This window comes from Lissotriton helveticus, chromosome 6, assembly GCF_964261635.1.
Source record: "Lissotriton helveticus chromosome 6, aLisHel1.1, whole genome shotgun sequence".
In the NCBI taxonomy this organism is placed as follows: Eukaryota; Metazoa; Chordata; class Amphibia; order Caudata; family Salamandridae; genus Lissotriton; species Lissotriton helveticus.
The window spans coordinates 1,052,962,609-1,052,978,395 of NC_136067.1; the positions used below are offsets into that span (position 1 = coordinate 1,052,962,609).

Genomic DNA, 15,787 nt, shown 5'->3' on the forward strand with positions numbered 1-15,787 from the left:
TGATAGCACACATGCAATCTTCCTCTCTGATATGGCCCATCTCTACAGATTAAACAGTTCACCAAAATACTCATGTCAATTCCCTATAAGCGACCTGTATCTTGGATTCACATTTGCACTTTCTGTAATTCAATCTTAGATCAATGCAATTTCTGTATTAATGCATACCCCACTTTTGTATCTTTTCATGCTTTCTCCAACTCTCCCGCTTAAGACCTTGTATGTATGCATGTATATGTTAATTTAGTAGCACAAACCCATCCAAAAGGCAGCAGAGTGCTATATAATGTCAAAGGCAAGATTAAGTCAGCCATTAATAGGAGTGGAAGCTGCGCTTTGGATGGTCCATGGTCTTATAGTCATCAATCATTTCATCTGGAGATGACACCTTCTTCTGTGTTAGTGACAAACGAGTCAAACACCACTATTTCAATTTATTTTACTGTTCTTGCATTGTAACATCACATGTTCTCTTGCAACTGGCTCAAGTCCCTGTTCTCAGTTTCATGGTGCCCCTTCAATTCATCTTCCTACTAGTGCTAAACTATTGCATTGCATCAATCACTGTACTGAACTGTGCATATCTGTGGAATGTTACACCAGTTAAAAGTGCACCTTTTCTTTGTAGTTTCGTACAGTATTTCATTGGCAACTAATTTCTCAGAGCACCACACTTTTATTTGCTTTCCAATTCCTGTTTTTTCTACCAGATTTTTATACTATGATTTTCCCCAAAGAGAAATCTTGGAAATAAATTAGCAAACATAATAAACAGATCAACCTAATACAAAGTGTAGCTATTTTTAATTATGTTTTTCCAACTTTTATAGTCGCCTTTTACTTGGGTGTTTTATTTGTGGAGTAATAGGTTTATATATTTGACAATACTCTCTTAATCTAACTGTTAATTCCCGTAGCATTACTTTACTGTGCAGAGACACTTTCTAAGAAGAGCGTAGCTAAATGAGCAGGTGCTTATGATCCACATTCTTCTGGTTTCTGCACTGTCTTTTTGGGGGAAACAAAATTGGCAAATACACTGCCCTGTGTCCTGAAAAGGGATACATTTATGCATGTAAAACATTGGGCAGGGTCAGACCCTACTCTTTAGCCAAAGTTTTGCAGAATACTTCCATAAATATGTATTTGTTAGCAGTGGGTTACCATTCATGTTGACATATTAAGGGCCCAACATTGAATCACTTTACAGATGTCTTTTAAGGGATAAAGAGTCAATCTACAACATTTTAAATGGATTACAAGCAATGAATTTAAGACAACATAGTTGGTAACTTTCATAGCACACAGCAACAAACCTCATTCCTAAGTTATAATGTAGTTCAGTAATATTCTGCAGAAGAATCTTTGTACCAGCACAGATCTAATGGTGGCTGCATTCAGGATTGAGTCTGGAGATACATTTGAGAGCCCCATTATGACTAAAGTGATTGGCATCACTTCATGGGTTTTACTTGTCTAGCCTTCATCTTTCATAATCATCTTTCTCTCCATGTGGAGATTGAGTCGTCAATGTGTACCTGAACTCTCCAGACAGAAGACACAGTTGGGCCTTGACTGTTTACCAATATTTTCAATAGTTCAGTTAAGATATTTCACGTGAGCGAAGCATCAACATTTCCTCTCGCATGTGCGTCCGCTGATGCTTGATGAGGTGTGGCAACTGCCTGAAATTCTTCCCACAGACACTACATGTGTATGGTTTCTCACCAGTATGTATTCTTCGGTGCCTAATTAAATTTGCCATGACGCTGAAACATCTCCCGCATTCACCACATGCATGGGGTTTCTCTCCAGTGTGCACTCGCTGGTGTAATCTGAGAGCTTGTGAGTGTCTGCAAATCTTCCCACATTCTCTACACACATGAGATGTCTTTTCAGTACGTTTTCTCTTTGATTTTTTCTGGTTGACTGTATGCAACATCCTCTTATCACATTCACTGCACGTACTAGGATGGTGCGGGTTTGCATTTGCAGATTGGCTGAAATAATTTCCACACTGAGTGCAAATATAAAGTTTCACTCCTGTTTGTGTTTTGGGCTGTTGGGTTAGATTTGCCGATTCGCTAGAAGTCTTCCCACAGTCACTCTCAACTGTTCGGTCAATGGGATGGTGGTCCTGAATTTTCACATGGGACGTTCTCTGATTGAAGCCGTTGTTATAGTCAAGATATTTATACCCTTCCTCCCCATGCAGGATCCTGGGTTGCCTGATCTGATTAAGGTTTGGGCTGACATTTCTCCCATATTCACTTTGTTTGCAAGTTCTCTGCCAATTTCTTGCTTCCTGTTTTGTGTAAGGTAATGATGTACTGTTACCTAAGGGATTGAAATAAACAATGCACAGTTTAACATGTATCTTCAGAAATCTTATGTCAATAATATAAATGTCAACGTTTTTCACTAACTTGCTCCATATATTCATTAAAAGTACATTTACACCTATTTGAAATACTCTCAATCGCTTTCCAATAATAAGAAAATATAGTTGGTGTTGGACTTGGCCCTTCTGGCAGGTTCACCCCTGAACTTTTTGCCTTTTAATGTTACACAATTATAGTGATTTCTGGTCTTGGCGCACTTTGACACTGTGTCCTAGTGTAAAGTGCGTGCGCTCTCTGAGTGTGTGTGTGAGATTGGCCTGCCCTCCCATAGGAATGCATGGGGGATATGTGTGTCCATGGTAGTTCCTGATGTGTGGGGAGTGCAGGGTCGAGTTTGGTATGTGCGGACTCATTAGATTGAATGCTGTGCGATGATGTGTGCAGATTTAATGTGTCTAATGTGGTAGTGCAACTTCTAGAAGTTGGCCTGTCTGTGCAGTGAATGTGAATTGACTGTCTGGCTTGTGATTGGCTGGAGCTGGCTGGTGTGCCAGGCTCCAGGAGTCAGGATAGGCCTTCCCTGGTGGTGAATGGAGAGATCTGCATGTTGATGGGAGGGAGGAGTGCACCTGGGACCTGAATAGGGCTGGGCCTTACCTCCACAATGCTGGCTCCACCCCCTGTGGTGTGTCTGATGTCCCCGACCCATCCTGTGAATAGGCAGAGGGGCTGAGCAAAACAAAGTGCTCAAGAACCAGTTGCGTCTGGTTCGCCCCTTGCCTGCACCTTTGACAACAAAGGAAATGTGTGTATAAAAAGAGGCTGTAACCTCATGTAAAATGTTCTTGTTTGCGGACTTGAAACTACCAGGGGCGTGCTGCTGCTTGGGCCCAGGGGAAGGCTTGCCTCCCTGGGCCCTGCCCAGCCCCTGGATTGCTGGAGGACTTCTTGCTGGGACCCCTTTGCTCTGGGAGTCCTTCCTTGGGGGCTTGATGGTTGCTGTGCCCCAGAACCTAGAGAGCGCTTTATTTTCCCTGAGGGAGCACTTTATTTCCGCCCTGCAGCACTGGGCTGCATCGTGTGCTGGGGATCCCCCTGCCTTGTGCTCCACTGCGGGTGCCCACCCCACTTATTTAATTATTTTTATATACGGGTGCCCACCCCGTTTATAGGAGCCTTAGCGGGTGCCCACCCCGCTTCTACGTTTTGTTTGCCTACCGAGGGTGCCCACCCCTCCTTTTCCGATATAAAGATCAACGCCGCGGCCCTGTTCGGCCGAAAAACCGGAAGTCAGGCACCGTAGTGCCTGACGGTGGGTGGGACTGCCGGTCTGGAAGGGAAGTCCCGCCCGCCGCCGCGCTGGGATTGGCTAGAGTGCCAGCGCCCGGCCGGAAGAGGAGACGGCTGCCCGGAGCCTCGAGGACTCTACACTAAGTCCCGGTTTCGAGATGGGGGACCGGGTGAAGTAGGCGAGGCGGGGCTCCCATGAGTAGGGAGAGCCCCACGTCAGACTGGACGAGGCCGCCCCAGAGCCTGCCTTCGGCCACGGAACCGCGACCGAGAGAAGCCCCGCCTCAAAGCTGGTGAATAAAGGCCGGCTGGGGGGGGAGTTGAGCAAGGCACCCTGCCGGTTCCCCGCTCTCGAGCAGCCCCGCCTAGTAGGGGGCTGCTCCGACGCTGCCACAGTGGTTACTCAGGTACAGAGGGGCCCAGGCTTTGTTGTGTAGGGGGTGATTTCGGGGGAACATTATCGGTGCCCGCCCCTGGCCAACACCGCTGTTGTTGGCCCCCCTCATTGCTCCCAGAGGCTAGAAGGCTCCAACGATTGGGGACATGATTATTTTCAGAGCCTGCGGGCTCCAACGAGGCCCCCAGTTAGTTTAGAGCCCCCATGAGGGACTTGGGGGACATATGTTGCTTAAAGCCCCTATCGCTCCACCTTGGGACATATTTACTTTGGGGGCATTATGTATTTGAGGAGCCAGAGTGCTCCAGAGGGCACACGTGTGTTCAGAGCCTAGAGAGTTCCATGTTTTGCGCATTGGTTGTTCCAGAGCCTAGAGGGCTCCAGCCTGTGGCACAGTTTGTTCTGAAGGGCCAGTGAGGGCCCTTGTCACAGTTCTAATTCACAGCTGCCCAGCAAGTAGTGGGCAGCTGCAACGTTCGTTTAGGTTTTCTTTCTAGGGACATGTCATTGGACTCAGGAGTGAGTCGCACTCCTTCGCCCTTACTTTGGCCTTCCACAGCTGCGCAGCACTTAGTGCCAGCTGCAGCCTTTAGGCCCTGTTCATTGTTCTCAGCAGCCCAGCAAGTAGTGGGCAGCTGCAACGTTTAGGTTCTGGCGCAGTGGCGCAACCTGGAAACTGATATGAATTATGTGCTAATGCTTTGGGTGTTAGGAAATGTACTGTGTGTAGTATGTTTTGCGCACCCTGTCTTGATGCCTCTAGATAGGATATATGCATAGGAGGTTGTTTTACCTGTTTAGGTATGTTAGGGAGATTGTACTTCCCGAGTGATTACGCACCAGTGTAAGGTTTTACTTAGGTGGTGAGGGTCTAATGTAGTTAGACTGGTGGGATACTGTGTATGATGGATTTTATGGCACAGACAGTAGCAAGTGCAGTGATTATAAGTGTTTACTGACTGTACGTTCTATGACCTATTTTTACTTGCATTTTTAGTTCACCTTTACCAAGTTCACTTTGTGATGATCCTGACAGTGGTCCATGTGGCCCTGTCAGGTGTCCATAATCCCTTGTAAATGTTGCCCGTGCCAGCTGGCACAATGTTTATGGTGTGATTACTATGTGATGTGTTTTGATAATACAAAGGCTATTTTTGATATAACCTTGTATGGAGTTCCTTTTGTGGGGGTGTGAATAGAACAAAAGAAAGCACCCTGCCTAGGGATATAATGGCCCTAGCTAGAGGGTCCAAACAATATATAAGGGGTGATTAGCCTAGGAGCTGACACTGCACACAACAAACACAAGGTCAATCCAAATAAGCTCAAGAGAACATATTAGAAATATATATATATATTTTTTATTTCTTTTAAATATATTCTTTTAGGATTAAGGTAACAAAAGTATAAAAAGGTAAATTGTACACGTGATACTTTTAGAGCATAAAAAAGACATACACTGATAGGGGGAGAGGAAAAGATGGGGAAATTTATACTATATTAAGACCTACCCAGTAACAACCATACTTCAAACATACTGTCATACTCACTTAGTTAAATTCTTACTCTGCCTAATATTCTAACATTCAACTTTCATTCTTCCATTCATTCTTCTAGTCCTGGCGTGTGCAACACATAGATGGTCAATATGTTGCGTAGATCAGGATGTTATTCCAGGCAGATGACATTAATACGGGTCCTGATGTAAATAGGACAAAGTGCCGTATTTCTGGAAACACAAGCCGACGCGCGTTTCGGTGACAGGCCAATAGGGCCACACCTTCGTCAGGGCTGGGGGTAGTATACTGGGAGGGAGACAAGTGTAAAATCTGAAAATAAAAAGCAAAGTCTTAATTTTATGTTCTATATATATATACAATACCAATCAAGAATATTCAACATACAGTTTCCACTGTTCTTGTTCTTGTTCACTACCTAGAGACACTCCCTGGAACTGATTCCCTGTTAAGTGGAATCTGTGAAAGGCATAGTGATAACCTAGGCTAAATGAACCGTAGAGTACATTTCATAACAAAATTCATTTATACGTATTTTTTCTAAGTATATACAGACACTCATTCTCGCACACTAGGTAGTTTGGCATTGCACATTTACAAAAGGTCAACCATATGTGTATCGCATCAATATACAATGTGTATTTGAAATGTTAAAATGAACAAGAACAGTGGAAACTGTATGTTGAATATTCTTGATTGGTATTGTATATATATATAGAACATAAAATTAAGACTTTGCTTTTTATTTTCAGATTTTACACTTGTCTCCCTCCCAGTATACTACCCCCAGCCCTGACGAAGGTGTGGCCCTATTGGCCTGTCACCGAAACGCGCGTCGGCTTGTGTTTCCAGAAATACGGCACTTTGTCCTATTTACATCAGGACCCGTATTAATGTCATCTGCCTGGAATAACATCCTGATCTACGCAACATATTGACCATCTATGTGTTGCACACGCCAGGACTAGAAGAATGAATGGAAGAATGAAAGTTGAATGTTAGAATATTAGGCAGAGTAAGAATTTAACTAAGTGAGTATGACAGTATGTTTGAAGTATGGTTGTTACTGGGTAGGTCTTAATATAGTATAAATTTCCCCATCTTTTCCTCTCCCCCTATCAGTGTATGTCTTTTTTATGCTCTAAAAGTATCACATGTACAATTTACCTTTTTATACTTTTGTTACCTTAATCCTAAAAGAATATATTTAAAAGAAATAAAAAAAATATATATATTTCTAATATGTTCTCTTGAGCTTATTTGGATTGACCTTGTGTTTGTTGTGTGCAGTGTCAGCTCCTAGGCTAATCACCCCTTATATATTGTTTGGACCCTCTAGCTAGGGCCATTATATCCCTAGGCAGGGTGCTTTCTTTTGTTCTATTCACAGTTGTCTCCCCCCTATGGCCTGCCTATATCCTTAAAAATACCCATTGGGGAACCCCCTTCTTTTGTTCCTTTTGTGGGGGGCCTGGGATGTTGTTGCTGGTGGGTGCGTGCGCAAATGCTTTACACATTGCCTCCGGGATAAGCCTTACTGCTCGTGCCAAGCTGCCAAGGGGGTGAGCAGGGGTTATCTTTGGCATGTAACTCCCTTGCCCTTACTAGAGTGGTGGTTTCTGCCTGGCTTTGGCGCAAGCCTCAGCCAACCAGAAATCCCAGTTCTAACATTGGTGGCAGCGGTGGGATTTGGACTTGTGTTTGCGCAGTACCACAGCGACAACTGGCTCCACTACAAAACTCTGCAGTTTAGATAGTCACATGGAAAGGGGTTATCATTTTTAAGTTGGTTCTAAAAATATAATTTCTTTGGAAATGTTTTTCTTGTGCACTGTGAGTTGGGTGTCACTAGCTCGGAAGGGTAGATCATCCCCTAAGTGCAGTATGAGTTTTCTGGATTCCCCAGGAAGGGTGGGATCCAGTGGTGGCAGCATAAGTGTGTCCAGTGCATGTCTTCCCCGTCCCGTTCCCAGAGTATGATACCTGGTGCTCAGTAAGAGGGGTGCAGGTTGAGCTTCAGGGGCAGTAGATACTGTCTCACTGGTCGGGGGGGGTGTGGGGATGAATGGTTTGTGGCACTGGACGATTGGGTGTGAGTTCTCTGAAATAAGGAGCTTACTGAATACTTTGGTGTGAGTTCTTTTAGTTTGATTGCAAGGAGCTTGCATGGGGGAGTGACCCTAGGGAAATGGTGCAGGTGTCTTCCAACCCAGGGTGGTGTAAGATGTTCAGAGTTAGATGCCGTTATAGGGAGGAGGTTGCAAGGCCTCACATCATGTCCTGCGAGGAAGGTGTGAGACTGGGCCATATTCCGAGCCTCAATCTGTCTCCAGTACTGGATGGTTCTTAGAGGGAACACCAGGAAAGGAACCTAGTCTGTTCTGTTTGACTGTTCTGTGTGGGGGATCTCCCCATGTTAGAAGATCTGAAGGAGCATTGAAGAGTAATTCCAAAAGGAGTGGCTGAGGTGTCTTCCAGCCCAGAGTGGTGGAAGAGGTTCAGAGTAGCCCAGCTAGGTCCCGGTGTAGGGGCCCACGTCCTGTCTCTGAGGAGAAGGAGTGGGTGGGACTGCATGTCTCCATGTGCCTGAAACCCTGTCTCAGGACCTGGACGGTTTCTTTAGGGAACACCAGGTGGGGAGCCTAGTCTGTACTTGTAGACCATTTGAGGAGGAGCTCCCAGTGTTTAGAGAATGTGGAACATCTGTAAGCAGGGTTCCAGTAGTTCTGGTGTCTGGCAGTACCGCTCCAGTTGGGAGGGTACAGAAGTCCAGATGGAGGGGTGCGAGGGGGATAGGCCCCCCAGTGGAAGAACCAGTGGGTCAGGGGCCAGCCAGAAAGGCTGTGTCGCCGGTGAGTGACCATGCTGATGCCACTTCTGTCCTGAGTGACAGGCAGACTTGTGACACAACACATTAGTTATGTGTCACCCTTAGGAAGTCCTGGTGCGCCAGGCATCTGACCAAAGGGGTACGTCCCTAGGTTGGGGAGCCAGGTTCAGGTGTTTGCCTGTCCTGGACGTAAGGGCAACTGTAAGCAGTGTCCTGAAGTTACAAGAAGAAACCACTGCTCTCTGGAGAGCTGGCATTAATGAGCCAGTTGTCCAGGAAAGGGAATTTCCACCCATCTGAGATGTGTCGAAACCACTGCGATCACCTTTGTGAAAACTCGAGTAACGGTAGTGCTCGGACCCAACCGCGAAGCAAAGATACCGCGAGTGTGAATGCTGATCAGGATGTGGAAATGGGCATCCCGCAGGTTGATAGACATCATCCAGTTTTCTGCTTCCAGAAATAGCCTTTTAAACGTTTCCATTTTGAGGAGTCAGTTCGAATACCTGAGGTCTAGGACCGGGTATACACCTCTGTCCTTTTGGGGACTGGGATGTACTGGGAATAACACCCCTGAAACGTTTCCTCTGTTTTCCAGCCGAGCTACCGTTGTCACCTCAGTTTTACTCAGATTTTTAGTCATGGATTAGAGCCTGCATTTGGAAGTATTTATGGGAGTAGAAGTGCTCAAGCAGAGGCTTGACAGCGAGCGTAAAGCGATTAAATACAGGGGCCATAGGTCATTAGGTCACCAGGTCAGTTGACGGTTCACCATTCCGTTCTCTTCCAAGGCGTCCTTTTTCCCAGCGCTTAAAGCTCAGATTTTCCTCCCCACGGCAGTGGGTTGCCATTGTGCTTTGCCCCATGGGTAGCCGTAGGATTGAGTGCCCAGCAGGGCGATCGTGTCTCCTGGGGGAGAGCCCACTGGGTTTTTGGTGAATATTTGGAGCTCGAGGAGAGAACTATGCACAGTAATGTCTAAGGAATAATTAAGGTCTTCTGGTAGTTTCTAGGGAATTAGTTACAGGTGGAGGTGGCGGTAGCAGGCGTATAGATTAACCTGAGAGGGAAGAGGGAAGAAACAGTATTAAGCATGCAGAGACCTTCCTGGATACTCCTTTTGGATATTCTTTAAGATTTGCTGGAGAATTTTTGCTATAGAGACTATTTGGCATTTGCTGGAACACTGGGGGAAAGAGTAAGATCTTGTACTGTTTTCTTTGGCCCTTGGCTTGATTGGTGTTGGTACCGGGTGGTTCTAGTCACAGGCGAGTGTTTTGGTCGACTCATTGTGAATTGTACTTATCTATTCCAAGTTCCTGGTTTGAATCTGTCATTATCTGAATTTAACCCATAGGGAAAACGGTAGCCAAAAGACGGAGCTGAGGTTTTCCAACACCAGGGTCTTCTTGCAGGTACAGAGGTAGGGTTGAGAGTCTGGAGTGCGGTCTCCCTCCTGTTCACTCGTAACTTGTGTCTTACTAGGCTTGTCTGGGTAATTGAAGTTATTGAAGTGACTGCTTTTGGACAAATTAACTGTCAACCTTTTAACACATTATGGACAATTTATTGACAAACTATTGAAGACCTATGATCATTCTGCTTACGTGTCTGAGTGCCTGAGCGTCGCCCTAGTCCACCCGCTTGTTTCTTTTTGCTAGGAAACGTCTGGTCTCCTTGCTAGGGCACACTTGGTCATGCTGGGAGTTACTGAAGATTGATTGCGAGCTATTGGTTGTTTATTTGATCTTAGTTGTTTTTTTTGTGTTTCTGCAGTTGTGTTGAAGAACCCTTAGATAGGGGGTTAGCCTGTAGTATTAAACATAGCACACAATACATTGCTAGTGTGATCTAGGGGACTCGAACAAGGTCGCTGGCAAGGTGTTCGGATGGTGGCTGTTAAAAGATTGGTGGGTGGGCGTGGCTAAGGCGGCGATGTGAAAAGACGCACCTCGAGTGAGCTCCGCTGCCCTGCTGCCTTCATAAGCTCTCTAAAGCGACATTCGGGGGGCTACTTGGGGGACCCCGTCTCCTGCCTGGACCCTGGACGTGAGGCGATCCTCGGAGCGGCCGCTTCGGTGCGAGAGGCCCAGCTGAGGGCGCCTGAGACCTTGACGCTCCGCTGCTGGTGCACCGCCGCCATTTCTTCACCGCGCCTGGCGGCTGGGGCCTCGGTCTCACTCCCCCTGCGGGCGGCTCACAACGCTGTGGGGTTGATCGGAGCTGCCAGCGGACCTCCGGGGGTGTACCCCTACACGCGGACTGGGCGTGCTGTGGCCGGCGGAGGGAGAGGACGGAGCTGCCGGTGTCGGGAAGGCCACCCGGGCGGGGGTGTGGAGGTCGCTCGGCTGCCGGCCCTACGCGAGGACCCGGCTCTGGAGGTGACGCAAGGCCGCGTTTGACGCGGGAAAGCCGCCGGCGGACTCACTGCTGGGGACCCTGCCCACGGGAGCGCGGGCTGCCGCGGGGGCGCCCCAGTGGCCTGTCCCAACCACAATCCCACTCTACCTGCCGCCTTGGGCTCCTGCACCAAGACTGAGACTGCCGCAGGTGCTGCCCACCATTTCGCAAGCCCGGACTGTGACGCAGCCGCCATCTTCGCTACCCCCACCGGCACCCTGACCCGGGTGCCTGGCCCAGCTGCCCGTCGGGGCTCCCGGTGAGTGCTACAGAGCCCTGCATTGAGGGGCGATTGCTGGCCGCTGCCCGGCCCTGCCACCCTTGCCTGGGCACACGCGCTGGACCGGATCCTCCACCCCCCTGCCTCGGAGAGGTCCTCGGGGGAGGCGACGCTGACCGGGTGGGTGCAGAGGCGGCTCACGCGCTTCTCCCCTTGCCGGCGGCCCCTCTGCCTGGAGAGAACTTTGCTGTTGGCTGGCTGGGCGGGCTGCTCCATCCGCTGGTGCCCGCGCCCCCGTGGCCTGGCTGGCCGGCCTGGGACGAGGGGAAGGAACGACTGAGACCGCGTGAGTACCCCTCCACTTTTGCTGGGGCCCTGGGGTGATCTGCGCACTGCTCCTTTGCCCCCCCGGGAGGAACGGCCATAGTTGGGGAGAGGGGTGCACCTCGGCGACCCCCGTGAGAGACTGCCACGCGCCGCGGGAGCGAGTGGCGAAGCGTCCTTGGCCCGAGGGGGGAGTCGGCCCCCATAGCGATCCACGCACGCATTGGTGCCCCTGTATGGCCTGTTGAGGACACGGGCCCCACCCCACCCCTTGGTCGAAGCGGGTCTGCCAGTGAGTGGGTGCTCGGGAGGAGAGGAGACTACTGGTGGTCTGCTGAACTGTTCCCAAGCTACTGCAGCGCCATCGAGGACCTGCGCCCACTGAGACGGTCGAAGCTCTGGGTGGCTGGGCCCTGCGCTCCGGACTAACGATGACCCGCGGCAGAGGGGGCAAGGCGGACTCGGCGGCGGCGTCCAAGGACACTTCGGTGGTTGCCATGTGGGGCAAAGCGGGAGCATCAGCGCCGACCTCCTGCTTCCTCCCCTCCGGTGACCCAGGCCTTCATGTCATCCTTCATGGCAGACCTAAAATCGGAGATAGGGTCTCTGAGATCGGAGGTGCACTCGTGCGTCAAAGAGCTGCGCAAGGAAGTGACCGAGCTGGGAGACAGGGTCGACGGACTCGAGAAAACCGTTGATACGCGCACGGAAGACATGGAGCAGCTGGGGCAGAGAGTTGCGGCCCTGGAGGAGCAAAACATTGAGCTCCAGATCGAGCAGGAGGACCTTGAAAATAGGGGGCGCCGCAACAACCTCCGTATCCGGGGTGTGCCACTCGGGGAAGAGGGGACTGACACCATGGCCTATGTGGCCCTACTCCTACATGAGGTGTGGGGAAATGAAGACGCCCCCCCGCCGCTCCTAGACCGCGCCCACCGGATCTTCGGTGCGGGAGGTAGGACGGCCCTCCTCCCGGACATCATAACCCGAGTACACTACTTCACGGAGAAAGAGGCCATACTGAAAGCGGCGAGGGACAAGCAGGACCTACGCTACGGAGGGCACAAGATCCAAATCTTTCAAGACCTGGTCCCCAACACGCTGCACAGAAGGAAAGTCTTCCGCCCGGTGACAGAGAAGCTGCGAGCTCTCGACATACCCTACCAGTGGGGACATCCCTTCGCCCTCATCTTTCGCTGGGAAGACAAGCGCAGAACCATCCGCTCCTACCGCGAGGCGGCACACCTACTTGGACTCTCGGAATCCCCGGAGCGCAGCCCCTCCCGCCCCAAGCGCCAAGAGAGAATCCCGGCCCGGCCGGACTGGACCACGGTGACTCGCCGTCGCCGAACACCCCCAGTGGACGCCTGCTCCACGTTACAGGCCAAGCGAGATATCATTGAGCACATCTGCTCCCTCGAAGAAGACCGCGAGGGACAACCCACGAAGCCCCGCACACCGTGAACTGCAGAGGACTGACGCCCGACCTTAGGTACTCAACGGCCAGCGAGGGGATCCCCGCCCCAATTCCTGTTATTGTACTGGACATCTATAGTGGCTGGGTGCCCCCTGCAAGACGATAAGCCGACCCCCACACTATTGCGGCCCCCATGAGACTGCACCCTCAGACATCGCGCGGGGTGCGCCCCCAGAATTGACCTTGCCACCCCAGAGAGTGGGATCAACTGGACACGGGTGGCGGCCTCGCTGGATCGCCAGCGGGAAAAGGGGCTGAGGGGGAGCGACGTGGGATGCGGCTGTTCTCTTGGAGGGGACCATGGGGGTCGATCCCGGAGGTCCTACAGTCCAGGAGTGGCCTCCTCACCGATGGGGTCTGGCGCCTCTGAGCCGATTGATGAGCCACGACTATCATTGCGCTGAACTTGTGTTAACGACCCCCGAATCCGCCCTGGGCAGCGGGGCAGACGGGCCTCGGGACAACCGAGACCCACCCTTCTAGCAGAACACCCCCCTCTTTGTCCCTTAGGAAGTGACATTCCTGAGTTCATCCGAACCTTTGGGTAGAGGATGCCCGGAACCTGGGACATTATTCTGCGGCCACGTTGGCCTGTTGTGGTTATATACTCTCTATGTACCTTTTCTCTTCCTACTTGTACTATACTTCCTACTTCTCATCTGAGCCTTTTCTGCACTAGACCTCTTCTCTTTTGGTGTAGAGTGGTAGTTCGGAGATTATTAGTGCCACCTGCGCGCCTGCGGTGGGTGGGGTAGGCTGACCCCCTCCGCTCCACGGGTTGGGAGGTGCTGGGTGATGAGGCGGCTTCGTTCCCCTTAGTGTCATGGCGGTGAATGTCCCTACACCCCTAAAAATCCTGACGCTTAATGTCAGAGGCCTTAACTCCCCCAACAAGCGGAATCAGGTATGGCGCTACCTTCTCCATCATTCCCCTGACATTGTCTTCCTTCAGGAGACACATCTTTTGCGGGGGGACACTAGGCGCATGGCACATCCCAGATACCCCACGCAATTCTGGGCCTCGGCTGACACTAAAACGGCAGGGGTGGCGATTCTGTGCAGAGCTGGCTTTAGGCGGGGATCCACAAAACCCTACAAGAGTGGGGATGGGCGCTTCCTCCGGGCCACGGTACAGGTGGGAGGGATGCAGTTCACGCTAGGCAATGTATATGCACCCAACCAGTCGCTGGATAAATATCTCCAGTCGCTGCTGCGGGAACAGTTTCGGACCGGCGAACCGCGCACAATTCTGGGCGGGGACTTCAATATAGTGTGGGACCCTGACATAGACCGCGGGGACAATGCGTTTAGCGGCACGGGCGCGATGTCGGCCACACTAAGGGAGCAGATTACGGACCTAGGACTCGTCGATGCGTGGCGCTATCACAACCCGGGAATACGCGACTACACCTTCTACTCGCACTCCCACCGCACCTACTCGCGCATCGACCACTTCTTTATCTCTCTAGACCTGATGCGGGACACGCTGAAGGTTGCCGTATCGGATATCTCACTGTCGGACCACGCGCATGTCGAGCTGACTCTGCAGGATCCCCTAGCGCAAGCTCCCCGGGAACGTAGATGGACCCTCCCGCCGAGTGTCCTTCGAGACCCAGAGGATGGTAACAGCATCCGAGAAGCCATAGACTCGTACTTCGCTACCAACGACATTTCGGAAACGCCGTTCCCGGTAGTGTGGGATGCCTTTAAGGCCACCATACGGGGTCACATTACCTCCCTGGCGATAGCGAGAAGTCGGGCGGCCTACAAACTGGAGGCCGACCTAACGGGCGAGATCAAACGCGCGGAGGCGCAGGACAAGGACCGACCTTCCCTGGCTTCCAGGAGGAAGTTGGCGAACCTTAGGGGACAACTTCGCCTCCTACGCACCAACAAGGCGGAGCACTCCCTACTAGCGCTCAAACAAAAATACTATGAGGGGGGGGGGACAAGGTGGGCCACCTGCTAGCGGGAAGACTGAAGGCGAGAGCAGCCAGAGCCCACATTGCTACTGTACGACGCCAGGATGGTACTAGTGCCGTCACTGAAAGAGCCAAGCAGGATGCCTTTGTAGCCTACTATACCTCCCTGTACGCGGGCGAATCCACATCAGAGGAGGCGCGAGCGGCCGTCTTCGCTGAGTACGAGGGGACACCGTTACCGCCGATATGTGCGATGGAGCTGGTGGAGCCCATCCTGGAGGATGAGGTCTCTGCAGCTCTTAAGGATCTCCCCGCCGGGAAAACTCGGGGCCAGATGGCTTGCCACTGACCTTCTACCGAATCTTTCAGACTCAACTTCGCCCCCATTTGCTGAGGCTGTTCCACTCTTTCTCAGAAACATCTGGTCCGTCCCCTGATATGGGAATGGCGGAGATTGTGTTGATACCGAAGCCGGGGAAAGACCCCGCGCTCTGTCCCTCCTACCACCCCATTGCCCTCCTAAACACTGACCTGAAGATATATACCAAGATACTGGCTAAGCGACTTGACCCTTACATGCCGGGTCTGGTGAACCCGGATCAGGTGGGGTTCATCCGGGATCGGCAGGGGGCTGATAATGTGCGCAGACTGGCGCACTTGGTGGGCAAGGTGCGACACTGGGACATTCCGGCCTGCCTTCTCTCGCTCGACGCAGAGAAGGCCTTTGACCGGGTGGACTGGGCCTTCCTGAAAGAGGTCCTCCAGAAAATGGGTCTAGGCCCCAAAATGGTAGCGAGCATTATGGCCCCATACCTAGGGCCGCAGGCCAGAATCAGGGTGAATGGTCAATTAACGCCACCGCTGACGATCCACAGAGGCACGAGACAGGGGTGCCCACTCTCGCCGCTCCTGTTCGCCCTTGCAGTAGAACCCCTTGCGGCACTGATAAGGCGCGACCCTAGAATACATGGAATAGCCCATGGGGGGAGGCACAACAAGGTGGCCCTATTCGCGGACGACCTGATCCTCACCCTAACGCACCCTCGCGAATCCCTCCCAGCGGTCCAC

At 51.3% G+C, this 15,787-nt stretch overlaps 1 protein-coding gene across 1 annotated transcript in view; it reads right to left on the reverse strand.

Annotated features, from left to right (window-relative positions):
* Nucleotides 1–419: 419 nt before the first annotated feature.
* LOC144762609 (uncharacterized) overlaps nucleotides 420–15,787 on the reverse strand; it is a 265,230-nt gene continuing 249,862 nt past the window's right edge. Inside the window, exon 11 of the mRNA XM_078647837.1 lies at nucleotides 420–2,337. Within this exon, the coding sequence (XP_078503963.1) occupies nucleotides 1,604–2,337 (734 nt within the window). The 3' untranslated portion in view covers nucleotides 420–1,603. The remainder of the gene's footprint in view (nucleotides 2,338–15,787) is intronic.